Source organism: Onychostoma macrolepis, chromosome 05, assembly GCF_012432095.1.
Source record: "Onychostoma macrolepis isolate SWU-2019 chromosome 05, ASM1243209v1, whole genome shotgun sequence".
Lineage (NCBI taxonomy): Eukaryota > Metazoa > Chordata > Actinopteri > Cypriniformes > Cyprinidae > Onychostoma > Onychostoma macrolepis.
In genome coordinates this window covers 15,006,047-15,026,214 of record NC_081159.1, presented here as the reverse complement: position 1 = coordinate 15,026,214, position 20,168 = coordinate 15,006,047, and the positions used below count along the sequence as shown (strand labels likewise).

The window sequence follows — 20,168 nt, the reverse complement described above, 5'->3', positions numbered from 1 at the left end:
ACATCATGTTTACAGTTTGTTCCAAATATTTATTTCTCCATCTTTGGCTTAAAGGAAAAGACAAAAACAGAAGTTTTTGAAAAACATTTATTCTCTTGTGAAAATTACATTTTATTTTTAATAGTTTATCCTCATTCACTAGAGTCCCAGATGTTTAAGGATCTCAGCATTATCCACTATCACACAGGACTCTGTCTCAGTATCATCATCATCACTCTCATAGTATTCATCAGTATCATCATAGCCATTATCATCGTATTCATTGTCGTAGCATTGTGAACGCAGGCAGCGAAAGCAGAACTCCTTATAGCAGTGGGGACAAACGATATTAGGGCAGCCCTCACCATTGTGTGTTAACAGGGCCTGGCATCCCGGACAGGCCCTAAAGTATGGGCATCCATTCACTGAGCTTTGTGGGTCACAGATCTGTTTGACGCTGAGGAGGGCAGCATGGAACGCACATTTTGGCAGCATGCAGGAGTTGGTGGTTAAAGCACTGCGTGGCCATTCCCTCTGACACGCCCAGCAGAACTGAAACACGGCTCTCTTTGCTTTAGAACAAGATCTGCAGACTGCACGCTGTCCATCCAGCTTTCTGATATCAGATTGCTGACAACTGGGACACTACAAGACAGACAGACAGACAAGTTACATCATTGCCAGTAGCTGGCGATGAAATTCTTTTGTCACTATGTGTCATTGAATCTGGTGACCCCTGATAAAAAGGGAGCAAGCCGAAGGAAGAAAGAGAGAGAATGTGTCATTGAATCATTCACTCAAATGATTCATTCAATGAAACAAGTGACATTGCTTAAGTTTGAGTCGTTGAATGCTTCACTCAACAGTGCTACTGTGTGTTGGCAGGAGATGCAACAATTAATTTTGTTGGAATTGTTTGGAACTATTTTATTTAAAAAAAAAAAAAAAAATTATTTATGTAAGTTATTTCTTTCCTATAGTACGCTGTCATAATGAGGGCAGTTTGTACAAATTCATGAAAAAAAAAAAGAAAATTAAATTTCTACCTTTGGACTGCTCATGGTTTAAATTCTCCTGTTCCACATCCACAAATCGACTGAGAAACTTTAAGCAAGCAATTGCAAGCCACTGGAGAACAACATGAGGATATAAAACACAAATCAGTCAAGAAAGGCCAGTTAGTCAGCACCTAATTTTTAATACATCAAGATAACAAGACAGAATTTTTTGTTCCTATCATAAATTCACAAATGATTTCCACTAAGCTGAATGCTCAAAACTATAGCAAAACATGTGAAGAGTGAAGTAACAAGAAAAATTTATAGTAAAAAAGCAAACAATTACCTTCCTCACAGGCAGATCATAAGCACATCGTACACTTCTGTTCTTAGAAGCTGTGTTTACTGGAATGAAGGGGAATACCACAGTGCCATGTAACTTTCACTTTCTCTTTACTCTCAAGCACAACTTCACGTGGCCTTTCTCTCACTGCTTTCCCACTAAGGGTGGGATCACTTTAACTGACACCAACAGTGAATTTATTGTCTGTTCAGCTTACAAGCTGTCGTATATAGGGCAGAATGGTCATGTGACATGAGCTGCTTTTAAAAGTTTTATTTATAGCTTTTTATTTGGTAATTAAAGTCAAATCTATTTTAATACTCCAATCTTTATAGTTATAATTTTTAATAAGATTAAACAATACAGCATATTTTGCGAGAAAACAAAATTTTTAAGTTACCGGCCATTCATAACTTCTACTAGCCAAAAAATAAAAATAAATACACCAACAGCTTGAGGCTGTCTACACTGGAAGTGACAAAGCGACCCTTGCAAATAATTTTGTGTCAGTACTAAGGGTGTGCGATATTTAAAAAAAACATATCTCAATATTTTGGGGGATTTTAACGATAAAGATAATTAGACGATAGTGTTATTGTGCTGATATCTTAAGGACTACCGTGGACAGCTGACTCCTAAAGTTTTTGATATTCTTCATATTCTGTGTGCTCAGTTCACAGCAGTGATAGAAATTAATCTTTTCCAATAAGTTTAAAATGATTTTAACCTTATATGGCCATTTTTACCTTTATAAAGCCATTTTTTTTTTAAAGTGTGCATCATCTTTTGAGTCAAATTCTTACATTTAATCAATCAATTATAATAATAATAGCCTACATTTAGGCTGTTACTAAACAAATGAAATCAGTATCAAGAAAATTCATCTTTGCAGAAGTTTATGGAATTTAGATGTATTTTCACATGTTAATGCAGCTTAAGGCTGGAATACACTACACGACTTTTAAAATCTGAACAGATTTTTAAAACACTAGGCATCATACACTTACCAACTTTGTAAATAGTGACAAAGAAAAACTGGGCATCATGCACTACACGACTGAAGATCATACACTACCAGACTTAGTTGTTATAGTTATAGTTTTTCCGATCACAACAAACTCATGCAGAAACATGCGCCTTGCTGCTAGGAGACGGATGACAAATGAAAACATACCTGTTCTAAAATCGGCTGAAAATATCAAACATGTTTGATATCCTCCGACTGGATAGAATCAAAGTCTGGAGCTAAAAAATCGGAGTCTGTGACCATCATACACTACACGATTTTCTGTGGAATCTGTCAGCTGTAATCTGCAGATTGGTTCCGACTTTCCTCAACTAGCATCAACTTGTTCAGACTGTAAAATCGGGGGAAATTTGGGCAAAAATTGCGTAGTGTATTCCAGGCTTAAGTTGTAAAAAAACGCTCTTTATACAATTTGCTATATATATATATATAGGCCTGTCGCGATAGTCGATATATCGACTTATCGCACGATATATGGAAATGAGCGCGATCATTTTTGGTGCCGCGATATATTGCGACGGATCATTTTTTTATAATTAAAAATAATGATTATATAATTTTTTTTTACATAAAAATGAATATCACCAACATTTTAGTCGATCGCGCTGCCTCTGTCATCTCGTCTGCTCTCTGTGGCGGAGGCGGGGCGGCAGCGTCTCCCCCACACACACGCACACAGAGCGGACAGCGACAGGTGAAGAGAAGGCCACTGCGTTGTAAAGTGTTTCGTGACATCTACAGCCAGTTAGGAAGAACAAATCCCAATGGACTTGGTTTCAAAGCCGCAATCTTAAGCTCCATTGTGGGAACATTTTGGCTTTAAGCCGAATGAGAGAGGAGAGCCAGTTAACGTGAATGAGCCGGTGTTTGTTTTATTTATTTAGCATATTTTTTTTTCACATTCCGGTTCCAATGTCTAAATATTCTTAAGAATAAAATGTTCTTTGTTCTTTGAAAGAGTGTACTTGCATTATTATGCTATTATATTGTCATATTGTAATTATATAATCAGTGAAATAAAATTGTCTTAAAATGACAATAATATAGTTTATCGCAATTAATTTTGGTGCAATATATCGCACAACAAAAAGTAGTTATCGTGACAGCCCTATATATATATATATATATATATATATATATACATATTGAGACTACAAGCTTGCTAAAGCCGGTAAATTTAGTTTATTAGCCGTATTTTACGTATTTTATCATGTCAGCCATTTCGCAACAAGACTGTCCAGTTCGCCTGGCAGAAGCCTCTCCCATGATGCGAATGAAGCGAGTAAACTCAAAATGTTCAAGCGTCCAACTACACGCGAATAGCGAATGGCTGCTCTTTGAGCGTATGTGCGTTCAGGGGGCGTGGCGATTGCAGGGAGGGTGGGACATTTGCTTTCAGTGCTATATCAGGCTAAAGTTAGCATTTTCTTAGATCTCCTACTGCACCTTTAACTACTTACATTTCAATACATTGTAACTGTTCGGCAAGTAAGTTTGGCAAAGGATAATTTGCCAAGGTGCCAAGTCCTGCTGGAAAATGAAATCAGCATCTCCATAAAGCTTGTCAACAGAAGGAAGCATGAAGTGCTCTAAAATTTCCTGGTAGATGGCTGCGTTGACTGTGGACATCAGAAAACACAGTGGACCAACACCAGCAGATGACATGGCAGCCCAAATCATCACAGACTGTGGAAACTTCACACTGGACTTCAAGCAACATGGATTCTGTGCCTCTCCACTCTTCCTTCAGACTCTGGGACCTTGATTTCCAAATTAAATGTAAAATTTACTTTCATCTGAAAAGAGGACTTTGGACCACTGAGCAACAGTCCAGTTCTTTTTCTCCACAGCCCAGTTAAGATGCTTCTGACGTTGTCTCTGGTTCAGAAGCGTGGTGACTCTTGATGCACTGACTCCAGCTTCAGTTCTCTCCTTGTGAAGCTCTCACAAGTGTTTGAATCAGCTTTGCTTGACTGTATTCTCAAGCTTGCGGTCATCCCTGTTGCTTGTGCACCTTTTCCTACCCAAATTCTTCCTTCCAGTCAACTTTGCATTTAATATGCTTTGATACAGCACTCTGTAAACAGCCACACCTTTCAGTAATGACCTTCTGTGACTTACCCTCTTTGTGGAGGGTGTCAATGTTCGTCTTCTGGATCATTGCCAAGTCAGCAGTCTTCCCCATTATTGTGGTTTCAAAGAACAAGAGATACCCAGAATTTATACTGTAGGGATGGTCATTTATTCAAACTCAAATGTAAATATTCTAATATTTTGAGATACTGATTTTTGACTTTCATGAGCTGTAAGCTCTAATCATCAAAATTAAAAGAAATAAACATTTGAAATATACCAGTCTGTGTGTAATGAATGAATATAATATACAAGTTTCACTTTTGAATGGAATTAGTGAAATAAATCAACTTTTGATGATATTCTAATTATATGACCATATATATATATATATATATATATATATATATATATATATATATACATGGGGTAAAATTGGGATTTATTATGTGGGGCATATATATATATATATATATATATATATATATTTACATTTAGTAATTTAACAATTTGGCAGACATTTTTATCCAAAGTGACTTACAAATGAGGACAATGGAAATATATATATATTGTGTGTTTGTGTGTGTGTATTTTGTTTTTTTGCAAATATGATTTATTGTAATGCAATATTCTCATCGGTTTTCTATCAGCTGTGACATAGGCTATAAATCTGCATGGTTTTTTTTTTTACCTTTATAGAGGGCATTTTCCCACTAATCTCATTAACTTTCATTTCAAATGCTTACATTTGATCTAGAAATTCAATTATAATAATGTGATTGTTATTATACGTTATCAGATTAAATAATTTACACTGAAAAATACAACTACATTAAACTATGAGATTCTTTAAAAAAAAAAAAAAAAAAAAATTTAATATACAAACAAGAAATGATGGTGGAAATTATACTTTTCAACGAAATGAAAACGCCAGTAGGTGCCAGTAGTGAGCGTTTAATGAGTGAGTCATTGAGTCGTTCATTCAAATGATTCGTTCAAACGGCAGATTCATCAGATGTTTATGCATGAGCTAATGAAACTTTGACTCAACCGATTCGTTCAAAACACTGAATCATTCAGCAATGAATCGGAGGGTTGCTTTGAGATGCGCAGTGGTTCCGCCAAAAATGTAAGTGACCTAATATTATTGTATTTGCTCATTTAACTGTTTATAGAACTATTAAACAGTCGTAATGGTGAAAACGTTGAGTGATGTTGCCTAACTAACTGTATTTTAAATATAAAAACTTTCCATTTTGAATTTTTACCTCAGTATGCTGAGTTTCTTAGTGTTCTTTTGATTTCTCCTCGAGAGGCTGCGTGAACCTCGCCTCAGCAGCGCAACATACTGTTAAATAGATGCATTATACAGTAGCTATATCCACTATTGGCCACTCACTCTAAACGTAATAAAATCAGAATAATACTTGCGTTTTGGTGTTTACGTAGTTATTTTTCGTTAGTGATGTTTTAATCATGTTACTTGTCTGGCGTTAATGTCGAGACCTGCAGACTAGGCTATGTGCCGGGGCTCAGCCCCGGACTGCCCCGGCCCAATTTAAACCCTGTTCATAGCGTAGGCTATATTAATAAATAAAATATGCCTAATAGGAGAGTTTCAAAGTGGCTTATTAGAACAGTTCAAACTTTTTTCCTACCTCATGACAAACATGGTTGTCAGCATTAAAAGGTATAATTTTGTTTGTGATGAAAATAAGAGTACGTTTTCGTTTTTTTTGTTACCTACGGATCGATGCATTTCTTACAGAATTCTGCCCATTCGAAATCGGATACAGATGACGTAGCGCTGTAAGTTTACATTTGTTTGAATGCATTATTGAGAGCGCGCGCGTGTGAATAAGTGTTGTAGAACTTGTTTAAATCATGCTTTCAGCTGAAAATATTCAGTATCTAGAAGGAACAAACTAATTCCTTGAGAACTATAACTTCCCGCTCATGTCCATGTCCCGCTCTTGAATTCTTGCTAAATATGCAGTTATATTACGGGCCGTTGGTATGAATTGTGCTCGTGATGGAGCGGTGGTGGTGACTTTTAAAAAATCCGCTCCTCACTCCAGTCAAAAACACACCGCTCCCACTCCGCTCCGCTCACATACTCTGATTGTGAGTAGCCTGTTGCTGTCATGCCAGATCTATTTCAGAACCAGCCGCTATCAAAATAATCTGGCTGCGGGCGCGGGTCAGATAATATTACTGGCGGGCCGCCTATTGCCTACCACTGTCTTAGAACATGCGCATAAGACCAGGCCGAGACGCAAGTCGATATCGCCATCTTGTGTTTGTAAATAGAAACATTTGAACAAGCTGCACGGACAGCTGTACTGTCATCTCCTCGTGTGCTGTATCGCCTACATAACTCTGGGCTGTTCCTCTGTACACTTGTCAATGTATACAAATGATCAGGAAATGACAGCGTTTATTTGTGATTTAATAGCTATGAGTAAGGCTACAATCAGGGAGCTACATTGCTTTTTATCTGTTTCGAATAGTAATAAATTGTTCATACAGTATGTCATTCAAAAGTGACTGGCAGGTCGGACCACATGACAGACATTTATCGAATCATATACCTACCTAAAACCGCAATCAGCCGAAAGAATCCACACATAATCTTAGAGTACATAAAGTAAACGACCTGTTAACACGACCAAAGAAGCGGAGTTACATTTTCTAGGATCTGATGTTCTATTCTATACTGCCCACCAATGACAGATAGGCCTCAGGAACGATGGGAGGAGCGTGCATATAATTAAACGTGAGTATGTACGTGAAGTTTTTTTTTTCTTCTCCCAAAGTTAAACTTTGGAGCATACCCAGAAGCAGCTTGTATACGTGTGACAAAAACGTATAGTTGCAAAGTGGTAAAATGGGAGACATTGCAGAGTGCAGCTGGTGTTCACTGGTGTTATGCAGAATCGGTTCCGTTACGGTTCTGTATTACCTGCTGAGGTGGTCGGGGAAGTGTTGGCATGGATTCAAAGTGTACCTGCTTTCTGAGATCTGGCAAACGAACCTGAGGACATACGGCCAATGGGCTGGTAAGGAGTTTTTGCTTATTCTTTCACGATGAATAGTATAGCAAGCCATTGAAGCATTTATTCCCTTTAATTAACCATCTAACATGAATTATTATGCTATAAATGCTTTTAATTAAATTATTTGTGATAATACTGGGAAGCAAATATACCAGTGTTAACATTACAAATTGAATTCTGTATGGGTTATATCTACAATATGTCAACTCTTCACTTTCAAATAGTCATTATAGATTTACTTGCAAATACTTGCAAATAGTCATTATAGATTTACTTTACGATTTATTAGATGCAAGTATCAATTTATGCAAATCTTTTCAAATTGTTACTAATAACATTTTGACATCTTACTATTTTACTAGAATAAGTACTAGCATCTAATGAATGGTTAATTATAAGACTGAAAAAAGACAAATGAACGATGCATTTATAGAGCGCTTTATTGTGTATTGCTGTACACCCAAAGTGCTTTACAATCATATGGGGGGGTCTCTCCTCAACCACCACCAGTGTGCAGCATCCACCTGGATGATGCGACGGCAGCCACAGGACAACGGCGCCAGTGCGCTCACCACACACCAGCTACAGGTGGAGAGAGAGAGAGAGATAGAGCCAATCAAGTGGATGGGGATTATTAGGATTATTATTAAGATACTACAGTAGTCACTATAAAACTGTACACTTGTAATTCAAAATAATCACTAGTACCATAAAAACATACTACTTTTTTTCAAATACCTGTTAAAATAGCTTGCCAAAAATTCTGATCATGAAGATTTCATAAATATACTCTTTATAAATATATATTTACATATACTCTTTGTAAATATATTTTTGTGAACATCAAAACTGCCATTGCAGTGTTTTTGGTAAGTAAATTATTGTAGTAAAATTATTGTTATAAAATTATCTGATTTACTTATGCAGAGGTAAAATTATCTGATGTACTGCTCTATACCCAGGACAAGCTTTCCAGGAAACATAACTATTTCCAGGAAACATTTCTATTTAAGTAAAGTCAACACACCAGCATCTAGTGTCCAAAACACAACATGTGCTTGTGACCTGCTTTGCTGTTTTTTCTGCAGGGGTGTTCATTTGCATTGGTTGTACAGTACTTATTCTGCTCGGGGCATCTGCACAGCCAGAAACTCAACACTGCTGCCTTTTTTTGTTTACTTAAAATGTGCAGATTGCAGACATAATCAAAACAGCCTTAAAATCAGACACAAACAATTAAAGTGCTTAAAGGTGGGTGATATAATGATAACTGACAGCAGCCAGAACAGGAAGGATGAGATAGTGTTGATATTTCACTAAACCTTCCTGTCTCTCATAGTTGTAACTGGAGCAACATCAGGGATTGGTCGTGCATATGCTGAAGAGGTCAGTAAATAACTCTCTTATCTTAAAATATGAATTATGTGGGAGTTTAATAGCATCCGTTTTGATACTAAAACTCTCACTATAAATCTTGTAGTTTGTAATTAACCATTTATCCGAGTTGCATATGCAATATTTGACTGTTTTTGGTGTCCTAAAATGGATTTAGTCTTCACTTAAAGGCCCCGTTTACACTATTGCGTTTTTGTTTTAAAATGGCATTTTAGAATGAAAACGATCAACGTTTACACTGGCGTTTCAGAAACGATCTCCATTTACACTAAACAACCCGAAAACGCATGTCACATGACCATTTGTAGGTACAACCATAGATATGTAGAGGTAGATTCCCTCTTATTTAGATCACGGACGTACGGAGCCCAGGAAGTCACCTGTAGGAGAAAAAAAAACAATCCGTGCCGACGGTTTTGCAATCCGTTCCCTCAGTTTATAAACCGTACTCACGAATTCTTAAACTGTTCCCTCGGTTTAACAAATCGTGCCCACGGATTAATAAACCGTACCCACGAATTTCCAATCCGTGCGCTCAGATTTTGTAAACCGTACTCTCGGTTTTTGAATCCGTACCCACAGATTCATAATCCGTGCGCACGCTTTCGCAATCCGTTCCCACGGGTTTGTAAACTGTAGCCTACTCACGGATTCATGCAGCAAGCTCCTAGGTAGCCTACGTGTTAACGAATCATATTGTATATTGTTTTATTGCATATAAGTCTTCGTGTTAAGAATGAATAGTACACAAACACATTTCCAAAACTGTAAAATGTTATTAAAAATAAAGCATTCATGAATTATTTTATGACAAACATTTTACTGTCTTAAGTGCACTCATTTATTTAGCCTATAAATTAAAATAATAATAACTAACTAATCTAATATTTCTAATCTATCTATCTATCTATCTATCTATCTATCTATCTATCTATCTATCTATCTATCTGCTAGCAACATGCTAGTAACTTTTTAATCATGCTAACAACATGCTAATCATTCTAGAAACATGCTAGCAACATGCTAGTAACTTGCTAATCATGCTAGAAATGTGCTAGGAACATGCTAGTAACTTGCTAATTATGCTAATAACATGCTAATCATCCTAGAAAAATTCTAGCAACAGGCTAGTAACTTGCTAATCATGCTGGAAACATGCTAGTAACTAGCTAATAATGCTAACAACCCTAGCAACACCTTAGCAACCACCCCGGTTACCCTAGCAACCTCTTAGTAACACCCTAGCAACCACCCCGGGTACCTTGGCAACCGCCTAGCAACCACCCCAAATACCCTAGCAACTGCCTAGCAACACCCTAGCAACCACCCCGGGTACCCTAGCAACCGCATAGCAACACCTTAGCAACCACCCCGGATACCCTAGCAACCACATAGCAACATCCTAGCAACTGACCTGGGTACCTTAGCAACTGCATAGCAACACCCTAGCATCCACCCCGGGTACCCTAGCAACTACATAGCAACACCCTAACAACCACCCCTGGTACCTTAGCAACCGCAAAACAACATCTATCTATCTATCTATCTATCTATCTATCTATCTATCTGTCTGTCTGTCTGTCTTTGCCTTAAGCTTGTAAACTACTTTAAATTTCAAACTATTTCATACTGAAAACCATCAAACTTAAAACTTTTAAAACTTTTTTAACTTTTCAAACTTTCTGGTCCGGCTTTCTCAAGCCTCGACAAACTTTTTTATCTAGTTGACACTTATTAGGTTGGCTTGAGAAAGCCAACCTACTGATCTGCTATTTAAACTGCTTCTTCTTATTATTATTATTCTTATGAGACTAAAATTTCTGAATGCTACTCCTCCTAGGGCTTTCAAGCTAGAACCACCAAATCAGTTAATTCCTAGAACCAGTGTGATTATTTGTGATAAATCCTTCAGTAAAATCTTGACGAACTTTTTTATAGTTACTATTCTTATGAGACTAAAATTTCTGAACGCTACTCCTCCTAGAGCTTTCAAGCTAGAACCACCAAACTCAGCCCAGCTCTTCAGACTGATCTGACTTAGTGTGCTATATCTTTTCAGACTGATCCGACTTATAGTCTTCATAAAACTGAAGATTAAAAATCATAAAAATCCCATAGACTTACATTGACGAAATGTTCAGATGAGCCAAGACTATTCAAACTCCAACTGTCAAAATTCAATTCTAAACACACTGAAGCCCATTAGATTCAATCAGACTTCCCTTCTATGTACTATTTCTAATCCATTCACATTCATTCAAACACATCTAATATTTCTTATCTATCTATCTATCTATCCCAGCGACATGCTAATCATGCTAGAAACATACTAACATGCTAGTATCATGCTAATCATGCTAGAAACATGCTAACGACATGCTAGTAGCATGCTAATCATGCTAGCAATATGCTAGTAACTTGCTAATCATGCTAACGACATGCTAGTCACTTGCTATTCATGCTAGCAACATGCTAATCATATGCTAATCTCGCTAGCAACATGCTAGTAACATGCTAATCATGCTAGAAACATGCTAGCGACATGCTAGTAACTTGCTAATCATGCCAGCAATATGCTAGTAACATGCTAATCATGCTAGAAACATGTTACCAACATCTATCTAAATTTTCAAACAGGCTTTTACAACTGCTTTAAACTTTCAGGCTAGGCTTTCTCAAACCAACTTAAAGTCTTGACAAACTTTTTTTATCTAGTTTTAACTGTTATTGTCTACACAATGAAGGTTAGTGGGGTCCAAACAATATTGGACTCAGTGACTTTCATTCTGTGGACAAAAATCTGTTGAGCAATATTTACAATTCTTACTATTTCCTCTGTATACATACGCATTTATTTTTGTGTGTGTATTTGTGTCTTAGCTTGCCAAACGAGGATTAGACATTGTTCTGATCAGTCGCTCAGAGGACAAGCTTTGCCGTGTCGCCAAGGAAATAGGTGAGTTATGAAGTAGAAGTGAAGAGGAAAAACTTAGCTTCTCAAAGTGAAATCTGTCATCAGAACAGAGACAAATCCATTTGTACGCAAGACATCAACCCATTTTTTCTTGGAATGGTATGACTGTAAAATTTTATGGCCCTATTTTTAAATGCCATGAACCATATTTGCAAATATGCTGCTGAAAGATAATAAAATAATCTAAAAATAGTCTAGAGATAGTCTAATATGCAGCTCATTTGTAATTCATCTGTAGTCTGTGTTCTTCTAGCCAGATGAGTTTTCTGTGGGAAAAACAGCTTTATCTTCATAAGTTTAGACAGAGCAAAAATAGTACAAATCTGCTCTGTATGTGTTTGTTTCAGAGTCTCGGTACAAGCGGCAGACACATGTGATTCAGACAGACTTCACAGAGGGCCATTCCATCTACTCTGCTATCGCACAACAGCTAGAGGGCCTGCAGATCGGAATTCTGGGTAAGATAAAGATAAAGAATGAAGTGTAAAACAGTCAAAATGGTGCAAAAGAATGAAGTGAATTTTGATCATTTTGATTATGTTTTTCATTTCTGGAACCAAAAACCATGACCATTTTTAATCCCCCTTTTATTATACTATACCTGCTTCTACAGAATATAAATGGCTACACTTCAATGTCTGTAAACACTTGAAACATTAAATAGCCTTATGTGGACTATAAGGCACTGAAGTTTTATGAACACTTTAGAATTTCTGTAAACTGCTTTGAAATATGTATTGTGAAATTGGAAATCAAAATCAAAATTAATTGCCAGCTACTCATTTTTAAATATTTTTTGTATATTTGGTACTTCCCATATCATACTCTATCATCATCATAATCATGAACTTCTGGTGATTAGGAGTAAGAGTATTTTATCATTTCAAGTCAAGTCACAGCTGCTGTTTTTCCCTGCATATTTTCTATTTGCAATAGACCAGAAGCTCATATGCTCTCAACAGTTAGGATAATAAGATAGACTCAATACATAGTACAGAATAATTCTTGACCAAAATCAGTCTGCATTTACTTTCTCATACTACTGAAAAAAAGAGAGATGCAGCATATCTATAATTAATTTCTTCTATTTTCTTTGTAGTGAACAATGTAGGTATGAACTATATAGGGGTTCTGGCAAATTTTCTGGATGTTCCTGACCCAGACCAGGTCCGACTCAGCTTTTCTACACCACACAGCTTGATGTTCTACTCTATTGTAATCTGAGAACATTGTATGAAAGTATCAATTATATGAAGTATTTTTTTTTTTCTGTCTCCAGAGAATCACACAGGTGATAAACTGTAACACATTGTCTGTCACTCAGGTAAGACTATCTGAATGTGAACCTGTTTAGTCACAGCCTGTTATGCCATTATGTTTGTTAACTTATATATTATCTTGACATGGCAGCATACAAAATATGTGCTATTTTGTGTCCTTCTTAAACATATGTTAAAGAAAAAAAAAAAAAAAAACATACAGGGTTTGGATAAAATAATGTGAATGCCTGGGAAATAGCACTATTTCTTTATTATAGATATATCTTTGAATAGATTCATATAACTTTTTAATGTTCTCCAGTTGAATATTGTCTAAAATAACATCTGCCAGTTGCTTCAGAAATGCACTCTTCTCTCCACAGTGATTTAGTAATATTAAGTCAGGTGATTGAAATGGCCAGGGCGGATGTTGAAGTTCAACTTGGAGCTCCATCCGCCAAGGTTTTATGATTATATTGTTCACATTTTAGCATTGGTATCCATGATTAAAGTTTTAGCGATTACAGTTCCTTCCTGCATGTTAGGTGTGTAAAGTGTCCTGTGATTGGTTTTTGTGGAAAGAGAGTCTTCAAGGTGAAAGTTGAAGTTTGCTGTCACTTTGCAGTAGTAGTTCTGTGTTGTTTGGACACGATCTATCATAGTACTTGACAGTCCATATCATTCATATCACACTGATGAAGTCAGTGAAGTGATGTATGGGTTTGGTCCCCCTCAGCTAGGGGTGGGTGATATGGCAAAAATACCACGATTTTTTTTTTTTAGAAATATCACGATTCACAATACTATCACAATTCTTTGTGATTTTCTATTTTGCAAGCTGTTTGAGCAGTACAGCCAAACTAATTTCCCTATTATAAAGACAAAGCCTTTCAAGGTAACAAAATATAAAAAAGTGTGGCGGATATTTAGGCCAAAGTGGGTGAAGATAAAAATCGTTGTCATTATTTTATCTTTATTATTAAAAAATGAGAGCAAAGATACACATAATATACAAATAAAATAAACAGTGTTTTATTTTCAGGTAGTCTACAATAATGAACAAATATAAAAATAAAACACTGTATAGATTGATTACTATTAAAGCATCTGTATTAAAGTTTTTCAGTCAAGAGTAGTGAGTGATTTTTCTCTTTGTGTTTGGTGTTTTATTAACATTAAAGGAATAATTCACCCCAAAATTAAAATAGGCTAGTGTTTGATTTTTATACCTTCATTTACTCACTCAAAAGTTGTTTTAAACCTGAACGAGTTTCTTCTGCTGAAAATAAATGCTATTTTGAAGAATGTGGAAAACCAAACAGTTGCTGGTCTACAGTGACTTCCATAGTATTTTATTTTTTTCCCTACTGTTAAAATCAATGTGGACCAGCAACTGTTTGGTTACCCACATTCTTCAAAATATCTTCTTTTGTGTTCAGCACAAGAAATAAATTAATACAGGTTTGGGACAACATGTGAGTGAGTAAATAATGACAGAATTACAATTTTAGGGTGAACTATCCCTTTAATTACAGTCGGCAGCATATTTAGTACTGTCCCTTTAAGACCTGCACGCATACTAATATACAGGCACGCATGCGTTTCTCTCAGCTGTTTACCTTCATTTTAGACATAACCAACTGAGTCTATACATAAACCTGGTGTGTTTTGACAGTATTAGCACAAAACATAACTTAGTTCAGTAATCAGGCGCTGTTTGACGGGCTTTTTAGAGCACGCGCTTTGGGTGTATGTGCTCAGAAAAGGCGCTCGTCAGAACAGCACACTGAGTGAAACGTTTAACCAGTAAGTCTTTGAAGCAGATGCAGATAATGTACTTTTGTGACTGCGAATAAGTGCAGTGTCCCGTGAGAGTAACTCTACCGCTGAGTTAACACTGATGTGAATGTATGTGGTGTTGTACAGTGTATAGAGACGGAGGCGCCAGAACTGCAGCTGATAGAATGCGCGCTAAAGTACGATACTACGATATTTCTTCAAAAAAGCAAATCGTGGAGACATTTTTATAGTCCACGATCAAAAATCGTCATATCGAACACCTCTACTCTCGGCAGAAATCGCAGACCGGGGGCACCGGACCGCAAGGGCACTTTACCGTCGGACCTCAATGGGCAGGGGCTCGAGCCCCCGCCACTTTATATATAGATAGATAGATAGATATAGATATAATCTAGTAACTTGTAAGCTACATACATACACTACCAGCTAAAAGTTTGAAATGTTCTTTTTTTTTATTTTTAAATTAAATGTTTAATGTTTTTGAAAGAAGTATCTTATGCTCAGCAAGGCTGCATTTAGTTGATTGTGAAATATTTATTCTAATTTCTAATTGTTAATATATTTTAAGATGTAAATTATTCCGATGATGGTAAAGCTGAATTTTCAGCAGTCATTACTTCATTTTTCATTGTCACATGATCCTTCATATATCATTTTAATATACTGGTTTGATGCTCAATTATTATTAATGGCTCATATGATTACCAATGTTGAAAACAGCTTAGTTTTTTATTAGTTATAATACTACAATAATACTAAATTAATTTTTGAGTGTGTCATGGTTACCACATAAATATTAAGCACAACAACTGGTTTCAACATTGACAATAACAAGAAATATTTCTCAAGCACCAAATCAGAATATTAGATTGATTTCTGAAGGAAATTAAAATATAATTTGGTAGAGGTGACAACAGTGATATGGATAACAATGTTGTTTTTTTGTAGATGAGCAGACTCGTTTTACCAGGCATGCTCGAGAGGTAAACTCACACAGCTGGCTCTGATCATATCTGTTAAACTATGAAAACTATGCTTATGCTTTACATGAGGGCTTGTGTTTACTCTCAGGGGGAAAGGCCTCATTATAAACATATCATCAGAAGCTGCATCTCAGCCACAGCCAATGCTATCGGTGTATTCTGCCACTAAGGTACACAAAACAAATTTCATACACTTATATATATATAAGACAATAGCTGTGCTGTGGTTTCGGCTATACTTGCATGTAAAATTAGAGAAGCAACATAATCGTGCTATAGCCTATTAGTGCTGTCAAAGTTAACGCGTTAACGCAAATTCATTTTAACGGCACTAATTTTATTAAAAATAAATACAATTTATTTTTAAAAAGCCCCCAAATAAGCGCCTAGCGACAAATCTTTAGGCTCAAACCTTATTCTGAGACCTGCCGCGAGAGGTCTTGCTGTCACAGCGCGCGCGCGCGCGCACCTTTCTCTCTGTGCGTCTACTCTGTTCAGCGAGCGGCGGAGAGGAGCAGCGTTTTCGGTTAAACACGAATATTATGTTGCTTCTCTAATTTTACATGCAATTATAGCCGAAATCACAGCACAGATATTGTCTTTATCGTATGTGTATTTGATTTCATCAGACGACGGCTCGATTATCAGGATTTTTGTGCAGATTAACATCTTGGAAAGGAGAGCTGGTTATGTAGCCTAGTCTTAATGGGTCGCGTTTCAGTCACTATTTCATATTCATTCCGTTGTCTGACAACAGAAACAGTAAAGTATATAAATGAAAACAGTTTTATTGAGAATTTAATACAGTATGTGGGCACAGAGAGGCAAACAAATCTAATAATAATTAGATAAATGTACATTTTGCATGTTCAGAAGAAGTGAGCTGCCCTGTCCTGCAAAAATGTAAACAGGTTTGTGTAAGTAAATTGCTCAGTGCAAAGAAAGAGAAGTATGTGTTTTTATGTGTCTAATAGACATGAACAAGTTCTTTGAAAAACATCTATGACCTTTGAAACATGTCTAGTCTTCATGCTCTATGTTGACTATGGTTTCAATAATAATAAACATACATTTGCATAAAGCATCCATATTTGTCCATGCCCATGTTGATTAGAGTATTAAAAACTAATTTAAGGTACATTTAGAACAAATAAAAATGTGTGATTAATCACGATTAAATATTTTAATCGATTAACAGCCCTAATATATATATATATATATATATATATTAATCAAATGCAGCCTTACAGAATAACACACAAAAATAACTAAAGCATTTATGCCTCTTTTATTACAACTAGATATTTGTAACATATTTCTCTCGATGTCTGAATGCAGAATACAGGTCAAAAGGAATCACGGTTCAAGTAAGTCCAGTACTCGTAAACATCTTTTAAATTATTATTATTATTTTATTTATTTTTTGCCAAACCTATGTTGTTTCTCTTCCTTTGTCCAGTGTGTAGCCCCGTTTATGGTCTCCACTAATATGACTCATAATGTGCCTGTGAATCCACTGGTGAAAAGTGCTGCATCGTTTGCTAGAGATGCTCTGAACACTGTGGGTTACACAACATACACAAGCGGATGTTTAACTCATGCACTGCAGGTAAACGCCACACAGTCAGTTTGTATAATGTGGGATGGCAGATTTTATGAAAAATTTTAACCTCTTCTCAATACATATTTCAACAGTTTGTATATATATATACAGGGTTGTGTTATAATGTCCTATTCATTTTGATTTTATTTCAGTAGTTTAGAAATCTGAATTTGTTGTAGAATGATAACTTACCATCCTTTGTTGTTTCAGCACTTTGCTCTGTCCATTTTTTTTCCGGGCTGGCTGCGTCTCACGTCCTTTTGTGTGCAACGCATGGCAAAATTCGCTCGTAGCATTGAACCACAATTAAGGGAGAGGATGGCAGAGACAAATAACAAACAGGACTGACACAAATCCATGGACAGCAGAGAGAAGAATAAAAAAAAACCCACAGATAACAAAATATGCATACACATACAAACATATGTATAATGGCATTAACAATAATAACTGTATACGAAAACTTTTACTGCAGTGACAGGAAAACAGATGCATTGTTGCAACAGTCACACACACACGTTTGTTTTAGTGGTTTACGGGGACTCTCCATAGGCATAATGGTTTTTATACTGTACAAACTGTGTGTGCTATTGCCCTACACCAACCCTACACCTAAACCTACCCCTTACAGGAGACTGTCTGCATTTTTAGATTTAAAAAAAAAAAACACCATTTAGTATGTTTTTTAAGCCTTTTGTTTTACGGGGACATAGGCATTGTCCTCTTAAACCACCTTCAAATTGTAATACCTCTGTAATACCCATGTTATTATACAAATTTTGTCCCCGTAAACCACAAAATCAGTATCACGCACACACACACACACACACACACACACACACACGCATTTACATTTGTATGGCATGTTGGCTGATCTATGTCTGTGTAATAGTTAACATTCATATTTGCATTGTGTATTTGCATCATAATCCGAAGTCTCAATTTATGAACCCTTTTCACAGAGTTCAATGACTTTTACACTTGTATTTACAGCAGGGCAAATCAAGAAAGGGTAAATATAACTTTCCCTCCCTCAAATGCACATTATTTAATGCAATTTAATGCAAAAGAGATGCAAACAAGGGGAAAAGGTGAGAACATTGTGCGGATCGAGGGCATGCTCCACACAGAATTTCTATTAAAAGATATTTGCTTTACATGCTCATTTATAGTTACTTTAAGGTATTTTTAAAAATAGTTTTTATTACCTCATGTGTCCAAAACTGCAGTTTTTCACCAAAAGACAAAAACATTTTGAACGTCTTTCATCATGTTTCAACAACATTTTACAAAAATTAAGATTGAATATACTTGGTCAAAATCCCATGTTATGAAAGATGAAGTGCTATGCAGGGTAGGCTATTTAAGTCGATATTGGCTGATTAGACCTTCTCTCTCTTCACTGTTGCCACATCTCAGACCTTTTTAGTCATAGTCTTTGAACAGAAGAGTATTATTGAAAAGTGAGTGAGTTGTCACAGAAAGATGAGGAATTTGCATCTATGATATTTACAGTACTGTTCAAAAGTTTGGGGTGGGCAAGATTTCATAATGTCTTTTAACTTTTTTTTTAAGTTTTTTTTTTTAAGTTTCTTATACTCACCAAGGTTGCATATACTTGATAAGAAATACAGTAAAAACTGTAATATTGTGAATGAAATATAAAATGATTATTACAATTTAAAAAATGTTTTGTGTTTTAATATATTGTAATTTATTATTGTGATGGCAAAGCTTAATTTTCAGCAGCCATCACCCCAGTCTTCAATATCACATCAGTGCTGAAAACAGTTGCTATACTTAATTTTTGGGGAAAACAGTGATGCATGTTTTCAGGATCCCTATCTTACTGAGCCCAAACATTTGAATGGGACTTTTTGGCATTAACAAATTGAAATCTAACTAGCACAATAGTCAACACTGATAAGGAGTTCTTCCCTGAGTTTGTTTTAGCAATAATGATTAATACTAATATAATATTTAATTTTCAAAAGACAGCTAGATCTTGACAGGAGTACAGATTCCTTTTATGATGGATATATGTTCAGTTCCAAGGGTGTAATATTTCCCCTTGTTTTATGTTGAATGAATCAGCATTTTTTGAGAAATGTGATATGCCAATTGTGATGCTTAGAGGTCTAGCTGGAAATAATTAACTGCAGCATATTAATGATTAGATACTATACCATTCAACTATATGAGCCTATTAAGAATTCTCAAATATGGAGTGACTGTAGATTTCACCTCCTGCTGTTTTTTTTTCTGCTTCTGCATTCCAAGCCCCGAAATGTGAAAAATATCCATAGAACATTAAAAATGAAAATTCTGTCATTAAATTACTCACCCTCCTGGAACACAGATTAAGAAAATGAAAATGAAATCCGAGCACTTTCTGACCCTGCATAGGCAGCAAGGGAGCTACCACGTTCAAGGCCCAGAAAGGTAGTAAGGACATTGTTAAAATAGTCCATTTGACATCAGTGGTAATTTTATGAAGCTATGAAAATACTTTTATTCAACAATTTTTTCCCTTTCGTGTCAGTCTTCGACACACATTTAGGACATGCTGGAATGACATGAGGATGAGTAATTAATGACAATTTTCATTTTTGGGGGAATTTTCATTTTTTCACTAGTTTGTACTACTATGACTTTTACATACATAATGTATTTATTGC

At 36.0% G+C, this 20,168-nt stretch overlaps 2 protein-coding genes across 4 annotated transcripts; one reads left to right on the top strand and one right to left on the bottom strand.

Annotated features, from left to right (window-relative positions):
- Window positions 1-73: 73 nt before the first annotated feature.
- si:ch211-284e13.9 (uncharacterized protein LOC566600 homolog) lies at window positions 74-7,286 on the bottom strand. Of its 3 annotated transcripts, XM_058774875.1 has the most exons (4): window positions 7,016-7,273; window positions 1,324-1,382; window positions 1,026-1,107; window positions 74-624 (listed from the first exon to the last, which is right to left on the bottom strand). In XM_058774875.1, the coding sequence occupies exons 3-4, from the start codon at window positions 1,038-1,040 to the stop codon at window positions 139-141; spliced, it is 501 nt and encodes a 166-aa protein (XP_058630858.1). In that variant the 5' UTR covers window positions 1,041-1,107; window positions 1,324-1,382; window positions 7,016-7,273; the 3' UTR covers window positions 74-138. The 3 variants fall into 3 exon arrangements, with proteins under 3 accessions (XP_058630858.1, XP_058630856.1, XP_058630857.1); XM_058774873.1 differs by lacking the exon at window positions 1,026-1,107 and having other exon boundaries at window positions 7,016-7,286; XM_058774874.1 differs by lacking the exon at window positions 7,016-7,273 and having other exon boundaries at window positions 1,324-3,438.
- On the top strand, window positions 5,123-20,094 carry hsd20b2 (hydroxysteroid (20-beta) dehydrogenase 2). Its single transcript, XM_058774872.1, has 12 exons — window positions 5,123-5,549; window positions 7,237-7,479; window positions 8,816-8,862; window positions 11,752-11,827; window positions 12,193-12,303; window positions 12,945-13,012; window positions 13,125-13,169; window positions 15,853-15,887; window positions 15,976-16,057; window positions 17,189-17,254; window positions 17,347-17,496; window positions 17,701-20,094. The coding sequence occupies exons 2-12, from the start codon at window positions 7,308-7,310 to the stop codon at window positions 17,836-17,838; spliced, it is 990 nt and encodes a 329-aa protein (XP_058630855.1). The 5' UTR covers window positions 5,123-5,549; window positions 7,237-7,307; the 3' UTR covers window positions 17,839-20,094.
- Window positions 20,095-20,168: the final 74 nt, after the last annotated feature.